The sequence below is a fragment of the Saccoglossus kowalevskii genome, chromosome 3 (assembly GCF_978046115.1).
Source record: "Saccoglossus kowalevskii chromosome 3, keSacKowa6.1, whole genome shotgun sequence".
Taxonomy (NCBI): domain Eukaryota; kingdom Metazoa; phylum Hemichordata; class Enteropneusta; family Harrimaniidae; genus Saccoglossus; species Saccoglossus kowalevskii.
The window spans coordinates 20,482,217-20,496,960 of record NC_140643.1 but is presented as its reverse complement, the minus strand read 5'-3'; the positions used below and the strand labels follow the sequence as shown (position 1 = coordinate 20,496,960).

General features: G+C 35.1%; 2 protein-coding genes across 2 annotated transcripts in view; one reads left to right on the top strand and one right to left on the bottom strand.

Moving 5' to 3' along the window:
* The window catches only part of Wif (Wnt inhibitory factor), a 19,410-nt gene extending 14,126 nt beyond the window's left edge, over positions 1-5,284 (top strand). The window contains 6 exon segments of the mRNA NM_001168020.1: positions 290-392; positions 1,563-1,706; positions 2,588-2,686; positions 3,462-3,557; positions 3,656-3,751; positions 3,956-5,284. Of these exon segments, the coding sequence (NP_001161492.1) occupies positions 290-392; positions 1,563-1,706; positions 2,588-2,686; positions 3,462-3,557; positions 3,656-3,751; positions 3,956-4,092 (675 nt within the window). The 3' untranslated portion in view covers positions 4,093-5,284.
* On the bottom strand, positions 5,276-14,744 carry LOC100378339 (F-box only protein 7-like). Its single transcript, XM_006823437.3, has 9 exons — positions 14,555-14,744; positions 13,749-14,253; positions 13,209-13,440; positions 10,926-11,003; positions 10,701-10,790; positions 9,887-9,939; positions 8,286-8,441; positions 7,732-7,865; positions 5,276-6,193 (listed from the first exon to the last, which is right to left on the bottom strand). The coding sequence occupies exons 1-9, from the start codon at positions 14,656-14,658 to the stop codon at positions 5,953-5,955; spliced, it is 1,593 nt and encodes a 530-aa protein (XP_006823500.1). The 5' UTR covers positions 14,659-14,744; the 3' UTR covers positions 5,276-5,952.

The following is a 14,744-nucleotide window of genomic DNA, read 5'->3' as shown; positions in this document are numbered from 1 at the left end:
CATCCATCCATGTCTTGTATGAATGAGGTATCTGGTCTGACTAGTACATGTGTTCCCAGGTTGTGTTTGTCGTCCTTATTCGAACTCGTGTAAAAGAAATCGCATATCTTGTTGTAACGACATAGTCATCTGAATGTTTGATCCTAACCATAATTAATCCCGGTCACGTGGTATGGGTCAGATATCTTACATACTAGTAGTAGGGTCAGTGACTCTCGATGAAAACATCTCGGCAATTTCACCATGACAGTTATTGTATTCACTGGATTCATTCTTCTTTTTTATGCAGTATCATTACACATTTGGACATCTGTTGTCGTCCGACACCGAGGTCATGGGTCATCCATTTCTCAGCATTCCAACGTCTGGTGAAGTACCACACAAACAAACAGGTCAGTGTCCACGTGACCTGTTTTAAAAAGAAAATTTAATTAGTGTGTATTCGATAATAATAATGGACGTGTGTATACAGTAGCATCGCTCAGAATTATCAGATTATCCGATCATTTCAGACATAGTAATAAATCTAAACATAAATACAATTTATGTACACAATTGACATCTTCAAAGGCGAGAATAGACTAGAAGCTGTGTATACTAAAATAGCGATGGGGATAAACGAAATGCTCTATTCTGTTTTATTTTTTCTAGTCTAGTCTAGTCTACTTTTCGCTATACTTGTGTAAAGTGTGTGATAGTCTGGACACTCCTAAATTAATAAAACACTACGTGCGCATACAGTATTCTGTGGTGGCTGGTTTGTGTAAGCGAAACGAAATTATTTAGTGACACGTGTGTTCTATTTTCCCATCCAATAAAGTCTTGCATAATAGCAATTGACGATCTAAAGTGGTTTTTGAAAGCTTCTCAGAAATCGATCTTCACCTAACTTAAGATAATTTGTTATGACCTACCAGCTGTACTGTGTTATAACTATTACAAGTCCATGCTCCATGAATGCGGAGCAGGCACGTCTGCAGTCGTGGTTACGTCAATGTTTCCATTGGGTGGGGATAATGCGAATGGGTTTGACATAAGACCCAAACATAAAAGCCGCCGGTGAGTTTATATACAGAAAACAGAATACAGAAACGAGAGAAACGTCTATCGATTAATACCAAGAGAATTTGTTCCCTTTTCATTTGTATACATCGGGGTGATCTGGAAAGCCTGGCGAGTGTTTGCCAAACATCGCGAGCTGACCTCGGTGCATTCCAGGCCAGCTAGCACTGCAAATTGATTCATGCATATCATATATATATTTTTATATTCTATGACGTGTTATAATTTATTCGTATCGAATATATTAAAGCGGGGGAGTCGTCACCTGCGCATGCGTCAGATGGCCATAGCGCGTCATTGTTTACAAACTTCAAGGGTTTGTATACAATTTGCGTTTTTAGCATGTGTTGTTATCGTCGCTTGGGACAGGTCGCACGTGCACAGGTGACGACTCTTTCGCTTTAATGTGTCCAAACGCAATATGGTTATAGGGGGTTGATACTCCTTATTTTCGCATCGTCCCTTTTCAATTCCTCGCTAATTAGTGTTGTATTTCCCAGACTTTCAGGTGACGTTTCCATGTACCAACAAGGTCAAAGGTTATGCTGTTGCCACAGTAACTGTGACAATTGATGACCTAAGGCTGGGTAAAGAAATAAAAGCCTCACCACTGAAAGTGAAGTTCAGAAAACAATGTGATAAAGGTTCGTATATAACGTCAGGGCAGTCCTTATTTCTTGACAAATGTCTTTTATAGCCAATGGAATCATTGTCTTTTGGGGGTTTGAATGAATCCGGGGACTTTCGGAACAAATGTTTTATATATTATATATTATTTTGTTTGTTTCGGGGATTATTTGTCATCATACGTTGAAAACGCTGTTTTAGTAATGTGCACAATAGTTTTCTGAATGAATAATGGACTACAAATTGAATTAATGGTACGTACTTTGCTTAATCGTTGATGTGGTAACGTCACGGTCTGTCACAATTTTAAAGGGCGGTGGTCGTCGCATGGCGCACTGTTCTATATGGGACACATTGCGACGCGCACAACGGTGTAAAATACGTTGATTGTTTAAATGAAATTCGAACACGCGCTGTGCGACGACCACCGTCCTTTAATTATTAAAACACAGTGATGACTTCAACGCAGTCGTTGATGGAGGGGGGGGTAAGAGTGATTCAGAGCAATGATAATATATATGGATTGTTCATTTCCCGACACTCACCACTCAAGGGGGATTATTCAAAACTAACGAGATATAAACATGAACTAGCCTCTCTTTTGACGAAAAGTAGTATTTAAGAGAACTAGTTGTTTACAATTAAGACAGGAAAATACGAGGAAGCAAATTACTAAGTATCTATCTCGAGTCTGGTTTCTGACTCTGCAAAAAAATTTAAAAAAATATTTTAGTCCTATTTTCTGTGATGAACTATGTGACGGGATTCGCTGTAGCAATAAGAATATATGGAACTCGCCAAACCGGCTTATATTCCTGTAGTTAGTTACCCATCCTGCTGAACTGTGATATTATCTGCAATTGTAGTCTAACATCATTACTTGTATCGACTATTTTAGTGCCAACGCCAGAGTGTTCATGTGAGAACGGAGGCTTCTGTGACGAACACGGTATATGTGACTGCCCTGATGGTTTCTTTGGACCCGCTTGTAAACAAGGCAAGTCTGCAATTTATCATTGATTCTCGAAACAAAGAACGTCTTTATTAATATTCCTAGAGGGCGCATAACCCTTGATTCATATCTCAGGCGGAATATGTCGCATGGAGATACTGGCCAGTATGCCATAGCTGGGGAGACATATGCCACAATTTGGATTTGGTTGTGGAGGAGAATTGAAAACTTTTTTTTCTATATACAGTTGTAAAACAAACGGAGGCAAACTGCGGGAGTCTTAACTCTCTAATGGGAAGGACAACGCCGCGGATAGGCATAAGCGGTCGGATATTTGGTAACTGTTATCCCAACTAACTTGTCAAGATAGCTTGCCGTTTCGGACAATGCATTTAATCAATGATATATGAAAAAGTGTAAAGTTTCTCCGGCCCGTATCCGGCATATACTACTAGTATTCAAACAAATGCGTTTGAGGGCAGCATGTATAAGCCGGAAGCCAGTGATCATTACTACCGTGACAGCCGAAGTCTGATACGGACTGTATAAACACCACGGCAGAATCTACTGTTCAATCATGATGAAAATACTAATATATATGCGTCTTCTGTGGTCAGTCTCGTGGTCCTCGGAATCCGCATAGATCTGAGTTATATCTGTGTTATATCATGGAGGTACCTCTATGGTTATATCATGGACGTACTAGACCAAATTAAGATTGTTTGCAAGAGTTCGTATAAAAACCCGTGCACAGTCTCGTTTTTTACATGATACAGTGGTTGATTTTTATCTATATTCGTTTTCTTTAATATTTTCGCAGCTCTGTGTAGTCCGCGTTGTTTTAATGGAGGGACGTGTATTGCTCCTGGGATATGCGTCTGTGCCGATGACTTCACTGGTAGAAGTTGTGAGAAAGGTGTGTTAATCTAATCATTAAGAGATGTGTGAACAGTATTACAAATTGTATCAGCCCGGCCGATAATCTAATTTTTTCGTTCTTATTTTCATTGACAGCTTTATGTACAAACTCATGCGGTCGACATGGTCGTTGTGTGGCACCAGAAACGTGTGAATGCCACAAACACTGGTCCGGACAGTACTGTGAGAAAAGTTAGTATAGCCCAGCAAAAAACAAACAGCGTTCATGATTATTCTATCGAGTTCATAATAGAATTATCGAGTGTTATTATAGATTCGTGATTGTTTTAAAAAAATATATATTTTCGCCCCAGGAAAGTGTTTCGTCATAAGAGGGCGCTTATTTGCTTATCATCGCTGGCCATTCACTTGTTGTTGTATTCAAATTATTTCTAGAATTGGCTAACGTACTGCACGACATATTCCGCACCAGCAGCAAACGAATGAAGAAACACCGTGGTCGTGACAACGAGAGTAAACACATCCATGACAATAAGAAAGCCGGCAAGCGTCGTGGTGGACGACGTGGCTGAGATTCCACCCAGGGATTGCACGCACTGTCTAATATTTGGTTGATAATATGCCATTTATAAAACAAGAACAAAATATCTTGTCAGGTTTTTTGAAATATACTTTTTTTATATATAAAACATTCTTTTCTGTCTAAGATTGTTAACTCTGTGAACCCATTTAAAATATAACTTATACAGCTTGCGGCTGTCACAGCCTACACTGATGCTGCTTCGCGCAACGTCCTCGTCCGAATCGAACGGTTTCGCTGAAGCCGGCCATTTATAGCCGACTTACGAATGTAGAAGCCGAATAAATGGTCCTTGGCTGGCGAAGATGACAGCTTCGAGATTTGGACTGTTTCAACGTCGTCGAGGGCGCTGGTTACACGTCTCCAAATATTATTACTCAGCAGTTCAGGCAGTGACTACGGAATATACCACTGATGTCACGTGAGCACGCAACACCTTTTGAAAATAACGTCATCCCCTCTCTACGCCATAACAAGTTCAGTTTAATAGTAATCATTTAAAAAACAAATAGCCTTTAGAACCTGTGTAGCATAACTTTTCACATATCAAATCATTTTTTTTCTCCTTTAACTATGTTCATTCTAAAAAAGAACTGTGTAATAGTACCAAATATGTGCTAAAATAATATTTCAGAATTATGGTATAGAAAATGCACTTTTCACAATGTGAACTGCATGGCGCACTCTAGGGACAGATCATTCAAACTTTAATCCCAGCTAGCGATACACATCCATCAGCTCTGCGATTGCTTCACTCATTCAATGTCTCTCTACAATTGCCCAATTCTGCTTTACGATGCATTTTGTTGGTGTAGATTTTCTTTACTCAAATGTTAATTTATCATATGCCAGCACATATGTGAAAGAGTACAATTGGGGGGAAACTAGTTGTCAAATGTAAAGTGTTTTTTTTTACATTTGATTTCTAATTTATGTTCTAAACTGCATTATATTACTTATTATATAGCTTTAATCATCAGTAGTTATACAACCACATCAAATAGTAGTTTTATGACATTTTAAAAGTGGTTGGAGGGGGGGGCACAGAATCATGATTACGTTTAAGCCAGTAAAATACGGGGAAAGAGATCAGTAATTAATTAAGGGAGAAATAATTAAGCTGTTAAATAATTATTATTGGTTCTTTATTGGTTCACAAAATAAACTCAAATAAATTCTTGCTAGTATTGCGTACTGTATTTATTTCAAAAGAACCCACAATGATTTATATAATATGCCCAATGGCATTGCTTATTCCAATCTCAGTATTTTATTTCACAATTCACCAAGTATTACCATGTTCAATACATTGAAATTGCCATTGAAATTGGTATGCCTGTGAAGGCTTTCTGCAGGAGATGTTTTATATTTTCAACTGTCTGTTGATACTCATACAATGCAATAAAATACTGCATCTTGCTCCCAATTCTGGATTTCTTCAGTACATAAAATTTGGTGTTGTACAATATGAAACAAGATATGTTTTGCTGGTAGGAATTGTAAAGATACTGTAGAGAATGTAACAATCAGAGTTGTGTTTTTCTCACCTTGAAAACCATCAACCAAAAAATAATATATTATTATATTGTAAGGCAAAAAACAAATAACAAACCTGCACATACCATTAAGAATATTTTACACATGCATCTTTGGTATGCATGATAGAGTTGTACGCCATCAAGTGGTATCTTTTTTCCTTTCTTTTGTTTTACATTTTCCTTTATTTTTTTTGAAATATACAAAAAAAAATATGTGAGCATCCCATTTTAAAATGGTACGTGTCAGTTTTTTTGCCTAATACTAGCATGAGTTGTGTTATTTGAAGTCCCATGAAGAAATTTGTAACACATGTTCATATTATACCACCTCCACCTCCCCAGCCTCCTCCAAATGGATTTCTATAGTTCGGTACTCTTCCAGAACCTCTTGAATCTCTGAGCCCTCCTCCTCGTCCGGGAACAAATGGCTGATTGGGAAGTGGGTTCAATGGATCGAATCGTGGACCATGGAATCCTGGTAAACGAGGACGGAAGGGGTTCATTGGATTTTCTGGAAATGCAGAATTGAATGGATCCAAGTCGTAGTCACCACCACTGAAAAAGAGAATTTAAATAAAGAATTATAATAAATATAAATATAAATATAAATACTGTAATTGTACTATTAGAAGAACATACAAATCAAAAGTTCTATTTACTGTGTATTGGATTATTAAGGTAGCAGGATAGTCTTTTTTTTTCAAATTAAATAAAAAACACTGTCACATATATATTTTGTTTAAAGAAAAAAAAAAGAAAAGCCTGTTTCCTTTTTCATAACAAGTGCACAAGTTTGTGTTTACTCATGGTACGTCATGTATTATAAAATACTTCTTCATTATTATTTACCCGATATGACCGTTAGACATAATTACAACAAGCACAAGTAGGTGTGAAGAATGATCAGCTCCTATGTTTTGTTTTCTTTTAATTACAAACAAAACTTCAGATCTTCCTTTCATGGCAATGTTTCAAATTATTAATTCATCATTAATTTAACAGACTGTGAGGTTCACAAATATGTCATTTTCTCCATTTTAAATTCTGAACATCTTTGGTTTGCTAAAATCCAAATAGCAACTTGATGAGTGGCACTACAATATCGCTGTTTGGTTTGTATGGTTGTAAAAATATTAGCTTTCAAGTTGTAATTTCATTTTGTAAGAATGTGTCATCTGTATTTCTAAAAATGTATATGTAGGATTGGTTTGGCCATTATTGTTCTGGTTACAGCTGTCAATATTTTTCTAGAAAAAAAGACTATCCTACTACCTTAAAATATGACTAAATTTGGTATTAAATTAAATGCTGTTATTTATTTGAACTCACATGCTACTTCACATTATTGAAATACATTCTATGGTGTTTGAGAATTGCTGTAAACTACAGGATTCACCCATATACCGAATTAAAGTGGACAACAATAATTCAGAATCCATGCACATCAGAGCACAATACAAAATCACTAGCAAATTCTTGTAAACAAAAAATGGAATGCCAAATATTTGCAATTTGAACATTTATGACATAAGCCTGCAATTTACAACATAGTCAACAACAATACTCCTCAATGTATCATGAATGAAACTTCAATTTACTTTAATCTGTTTACATGACTGATTTGATTCTTACTCTCTACTATCTCCAACAGTTCTCTTTTCATTTTATGGAAGTTAAAATTGTGCGAACACTTTTATACATAATGTAAACTGCAAATTTTCATTACTAGAAATTCTCACGATTTTATGACATTCAAAGACACATACATGTATATGAAATTTGTGAACCTGGTCTCCCACAGAATTAAAAGTTTACAGCTGTCTTAAAATTATCTCAGGACATTTTGTCCAAAATGACAACAAGCATCATTAAACATTTATGATCATTTGCCATATTTTGGGTGTAAAGTAGTAACTCCAACAGAAAAAAATTAGCCCCTTTGTCTGAAATCACTGAACAAAATTATGACATTTTGAAAAAAAACAAAACTATAAGCAAATTGCTGATGATCTGAATCACTGCACTACACAATATATATTGTTTTTTAAAACCAATGATGAATTTAAATAATTTTTGAATACATATGTACTTACACAAATCCAGGAGGATATACAGGAGGCATTGGTTGGGGATATGGTTGAAAAACTCCATGGAATGGTAAGACAGGATGGGGCACCATTCTTTGATGTTGCATTTCTTTTTTTTCTTTATACTTAGCAATGTAAAGCTGCATAAGAGCAAATGAAAAAAGAAGATATTCAATGAAAAATTATTATATTTAAATTTACTGTCAGTTCATTAGCAGGACTGAGAACCTTAGCACATCACCCACTAAAAAGCATCTAAGTTTAGCCGAAATAAATGGGGAAAAAATGTATTGGTAGACCATGTGTAAGATTGTAAGCAAAATGTACAACTTCTTCCTGCCACACAGTCACATACAATTATTTTTTTTTGACTTACCTCCCCAGCAGTCAACAAACTGAATCAACTTGATTTTGGGGGATTTAATTGACCTGGTTCAATACAAAATCAGTCATCTTAGAAAGCACACTGGTAGGCACTTGTATTAACCCACAAGATTCCTAGATTTTAGAAAGCTCAAATCAACTCATAGAAAGTATTAATATAAATATTGCATGCCTACCCTTTTCCAGTTTGCATTTTGCTGATGGCATTTACCAAAGTCTCTAAGACACAATCTTCTCCATAGTGAGGCATCATTAGCAATAATACATAGATGTTTACAGACAGTGGAGACAGCAATTAAACTTTGTACATCAAGTAAGCTTAATATCTTCAACTGAGAAGAGAATAAATATAAATAATCTAAGTACAGATATTTAAAAAAAAAACTTACAAAGCAACCCCAACCCCAAAACCCAACCCATCAAACGTGGTTATTTTACTTTTGAAAGCTAAAATTTAATTATATTATGCTTTTCACAAAACTGCCATAATATTCAAATGGAATAATATTGCGAGGAATAAGTAAAAAACACTCATTTGAAACTTAATGTTTTTTCAAATTTCATTTGTTAACACTTTTGTATTATGCTACAGGAAGCCTATTTTTGGTTTAGACTAGGCAGATTAGACTAACAAAAATAATTTGCATACTCTTTATAAAAAATATACTTCTAAGACTTGCTTTAATGCATTGACTCTGAGATTCATCATTGTTCTAAAATACTGTGACTTGCAGTAAGGGCGAATTCAGAATTGTAATTGGATATTACAGAGTATGACATGATGGGAGTGTGTACAAATCCTTTGCAATCTGAGTAGTCACTTGGTTGGTGTGGCTTGTTAGCTTTTGTAAATATCTGGTAATGTTGAATATCAATTTTTTTAAGGTCTAAACAAAAACTTATATTCAAAAATACTATACGGGAAAATTTAATGTCAGAGTATTTAGAATAGAACTAATATGTATTACAAATGTATGTATATACATATATATATTATTATATTATCATATTTATGTATTTGAAATATATTGAGGTGTAACCTACTGTCAGTCTAAACCTAAGTCGATAAATTCAAGTTATGGTTCTGACTCGACAAGCTTTTAAGCTATTTCAGATTCCATTTTACCTAGACTGCATATTCAATTTTGTGTATTTTCTAGGTAAATAAATTATTATTATTATTATTATTATTATTATTATAATACAAACTACGTTCAACACCATCAATGAAACCTCATTGACGGTGCTGAATGTTACCTCACATAAAACGTAAATTACAATTGACCACACTGTGATGACACATGCATTGAGAAATACAGAAAAATGACCTGAGGTTATGATGTAGACATATATTATGAATATTATTTTAAAACGCAATTATTATTAGAAAACATTTATTACGAAACGCCGGAATCATGTGTATTCTGTCTTGACCTGCACTCTGCCTATTTGAAGACTGTACACACTTTCTATCACACTAAAGTGGACACCAAATATGCTGTCTATGATTTAACAAGTGTCTCCGCTTTTTACACTGATCATAGACGTGAGCCTAAATCATTGACAATTTTGATTGTATACAGCACCACCAGTGGCTGTTCCCGGCTCCATGCATCTAGTCAATCTCTCAATTAGTTCCAATAATTAATGCTTATTTATGCTATTAATTATATTTTATACAACCAAGATTCCAATAAAGCTATAAGATTGTTCTGAGTGTGACTTTAATACTGGTTACAAACCTACTGTCTTATATTGTATTATCAGCAGAACTTACCTGAAGTTCAGCAGCCAATGCTAGAATACCATGCAGAGGGGATAGACCTAAAACTAAATATACATATAACTAAATATATATATATATTTTTTAAATGCATCTAAGAAAGGGAATGTCTATTTGTCAATATCTGATAGCATTGTTATTACCCTTAGGGGAAATGTTCATAACGAAGCAATTTTTTTTTACTTGAAATTTACAGAGACCACAGAAATTATTGTTTAGATGCCCTGTCTGCCTTGATGTTCTTCAAAAGAATAAAATATCACCTTCACAGTTTCAATCAGTCAAACACATTTTTAGCCTTGAAATCGTGAGCTCTAAAAATACTAAAGTTCCTTGTGACTACTTTATTGCATGCGTCGGAATACATACTTTTGTATTGGTGTTATGTCACCTGATCACCCGAGTTTATTGATATGTAAAAAGTAGTGCTGTTGGTGTAACTGAAAATGGTGGAATAAACAAGAAGTTAAACTCGAAAGCTCTCTGGGTTTTTTGATGCTTTGTGTGTTCCTGAGTAGACAAATCACATTCCTATTTTCTGCACTGCAATATGTACATGTATCAATTGATGTAAACTAAAACTAAATCTATTGATTAATCGTGTTACTACCAGATAACAGACAAACTTGTGTAATGTGTCCTGCCAGCTGTATGTTATTTTCCATTGACTTGACCAGATAGGGGTTATTAATTAATATATACATTATTACAATATTGCATACGATGCAAAGCAACAATGATATTTTGAGTTGTACAATCGTCTTTGTGGTCCTCCTAAAGATCATGATCAAACAATTTCTCACATTACCTGTCCTCATTGCAGCCAAAAGAGGATAAGCAACATCATCTTTAAAGATACGGGATAACATTGGAAGTTTCATGTACACTTTGGCTGTATCTGAAGAAAAAGAAAAATATGGCCAGTGAAACTAATTAAATGTCTAAACAGTATACACACTAGCTTGGCGAATGAATCCTAGCAAAATAAAACTCTGCTAATAGTCAAGCTCTATACATTATACGTTTTACTTACCATCGGTCAGTAAACCAATGTAATCTGAAACTTTTATTTTCAACTGAGAGTGAGTTCCCTCAAAGCCATCAATCAGACCTAGACATGATATGAAAAATAATGTGAATTCACATAATGGCAATCATTTCATGGAAACACTTTGACTCTTATTTAATTTTTGGTGGTTTTATTAATAAAATAAAAACTAGCGAGTGTGTAAATGTAAATTCTGTGAAATAAACAAGGGACTTGTGACCTTTGTAGACACCCTATTGTGACACTGGTGATGGTTGTCACTAGTCTAGGTTCAGCGTGTGATGCAAATGATTGACAGGTTCAATAATATTCAACCAATCAAGCCAGCTTTAAACAGTCTTCTCAGTTATCCGATTTCTGTATTTTTGACCAACATACAATGCAAATGCTTCTTTGTGATACAACAGTTACGAAACTTGTTTTTTTTAGTGTGCTAGTGATCACTTGCCCGCTATTCACAATCATCTTCGGAGAATGCGAATGTATTCCTGCTCCGCCCATCAAATCCTGTGATGTCATTGAAATGCTCATTAATAGTAATATTATAGCAAGAGAACCCTTGCAAGGGTCACAAGTTTCTTGATTATTTCCTGGTGACCAGGCTTTCGCCATTCATACACTCCCATATTTTATTTTATTAAAAAAAATAAATAAATAAATAAACAAGACTCTATGCAAGAAACACTACAAATACCGGTAATACATAAATTGGAAATGAACAAGGCAATCTATCTTTCAATTTCACTTGACAGAAAATTAGAATATATTCATTGATTTTGGGGGCTTAGTCCAAACACGTAGGTTGGTTAATAGGTCAAAAATGGAAATAAATGTATTTTATCAATATTCCCATTTACAGATCTATAAATATAATTCAAGAACTTTAAACCTAGAGGGCACCCAACTTCAAATCCAAATCTGATAAAAGTGCCTTAGAGATGATATAAACAAATATTGTCATCGTCACTGAGGGAAACCAAATACTGCATTCTGCTAATTGTTGTTGGTGTCTCTCGAAAATTCAAACTCTGATTTATACATTCTACTTTCTATGGAAGATATCTTAATTACAGGTTGGTGGTTTTGCTTTATTCGAGCCTCTAGTATATGTTTATTTTTCAAGAACACCAATTTTACACAGACAGACTAGTGCTAACAAAGCTAAAATGTAGGTGTATACAGTTTTAGCAATAGAGCAAATACTTAACCAAAAAAAAGTGTTAAAGTCAACCTATGTGTAGTGACCAACCATAGTATTTAAACTAACTGACACAGCAGGGATTGAAATACCCTGGTGCACACTGCACTATGCACATAGATTATTAGCTAGTGCAAGTAAACTCAAAATATAATGTGCACACTGCACTATGCACATAGATTATTAGCTAGTGCAAGTAAACTCAAAATATAATGTGCATGCTGTGCATGTAGAAACAACATTTTCTCATTATATTCACTAAGCCTAAATTAAGTTCAACCAACATTGTGAACAATTTTTTCGTGATTGCATCAATCGAGAACCCGTAAATTTTATTTACACTTTAAAAGTAGTGCATTTCACATGTTAGTGCAGGTAAATTTCAAATTCAACATGCACACTATGCATGCATGGAAAAAATTCTATTTCAATCCCTGCACAGTTGAGCACGGACCAAAACTAGAACAGAACTACCGTTTAACTTTTAAAAAGGGGAATGGAACATTATGGCGTTTTCCATGCAGACGGAGGTCAACCAATCAGTGACTACATACTAATTTAATAATGGAATATCAGCCAGAAGGGAAAGATAGAATGTTTTTGATTGATTTCTATACAAACTGGAGCGGAATAATTATGTATAACATCTATAAACACATAACTCGGAATTAAATTGAAACAAATCACATAGATCAATAAATATATAAAAATTATCAATATCAAAACACACATATGACTTATTATGGTTTCAACGCTATATAGAGACTAGTGTAAAACACTAAACATGCAATTATTTTCCATCAATTAAACCTTTATACACAAATTAAGTAGCAAAATGGCAGTCACTGGTTATATTGGACTTTATTTCCTGGTACATATGTATTCATTTACATTTATATTGCAGTGGAATTGTACAAATGAGATTATTATGGGCAGGCGGTTTTTATATAAAGGTGGTCACTAACACAGATTTGACTAACAATTTAACTATAAAAGGTTGTTAACCCTTAAATGTACCATTGAATGTAAAATGTAACTATGTCATGTATAAACAGATTGTTTGTATTTACCATGTACCATAACAATATTTCCCAATGGAACACACGTGATAGTGCAAATAGCCCCCTCACAAGCAGGATGGGTATATGTCAATCGATAAGCTCCAGGTCTTTTCCAGTCAACAGGCATAGCAAGTGTTGCATCAATGCTCACCGACTCATCAGTAGTACTGGTACCAACATTTTCTGTTTCTATGACACTAGTTATCTCCTGTTCTTTTTCTTGATTTGAAGATGTGTGTACCTAGAAATAATTAAACACACCGTGAAATCAAAATTAACACCTCTTCCAATAAAGTAATAAAGAAATCATATTTTGGCATTTTGCCAATCTTGTGCATTCAGTAAATCCGGCAATGATTAAAAAAAAACTCAAAGACTCATGGGTAATGGGCATTCTACAACCAATGAAGGCATGGATTTGAATGAAGCGCAAGGATCTTTCAGAATAAATGTTTTATAAGTACATGTATTTATAAATGTCCATAAAACAAATTCACACCTTCATGAAACCTGTTCAAAATGTTATTTTTTGAATAAAAACTAACTTACTTTAGCACAATATCCAGTTTCCAGCATGAGTACATTTAAGACGATACACAGAGCTTCATTTGCATTCATTGCATGAGTTTCTGTAAATAATGCATGTAATCGCAATGGCACTGCATCACTTGATGCATCTCGACACAACATTGGTTCAGATAAATCAGCTACACTACTTTCCTCTGTTTCCATAGCAACAGCAGCATTAGCTGAACAGATTTCAGCTTTCTGTATTCCATCACTGAGTCCTTCAGCTGTGCTCTCTGTACTTTGAGATTGTTGTGGTTCATTGTACTGATGATGCTGCTGCTGTTGTTGTTGTTGTTGTTGTTGTTGTTGTTGCTGCTGGTGGTGGTGATGATGTAAAAGATCTGCAGCTTCAGCTGCGTCAGCATTCAAAAGAACTCTTATCAGGTTCCCTGATACAATGTCATAATCTTTCAACAGTTTGGTTTCATCCCCTATAAGAGGATCCCTTCCGTTTAGACTTGTATTGAATGATCCTATCTGCAATCTAAAAGTAGGCTGCATTTGGTCTATTACAAGTACATTTATTGCATGATAAAAATGTGGCTTATTTTGACACATGCTGTCAGTCTGACCTTGAACTTAAATGACCCACCCAAGGTAATTGGTGAAAATAGCTAACATATTACAGTACTTGCATATGTACTAGGAGCGGACTATCCAAATTCAAGGGATGAAGAAGTGGAGAGCACGTCATTAGTGTAAAAAGTTCTGTTTCATTACACTGTACTTGAGCACGTTGTTTCACTTTTCAACTTGAATATCGTCGCATGATCCAGGAAACTTACCCAAAAACGACAGCGACGGCATCGTTCAGATTCCGTACCGTTGGTTCCTCGTCACTTATATCGATTTTTTCTGTTCTTCTATGAAGTCTTATACGGAGTTTCATTGTGACATCACAACTTAGCCCCGCCACATTCTGCAGACAATATTTACAGTCAGCGAGGTCATGACCCCGAATGACTCAGGCAAAAG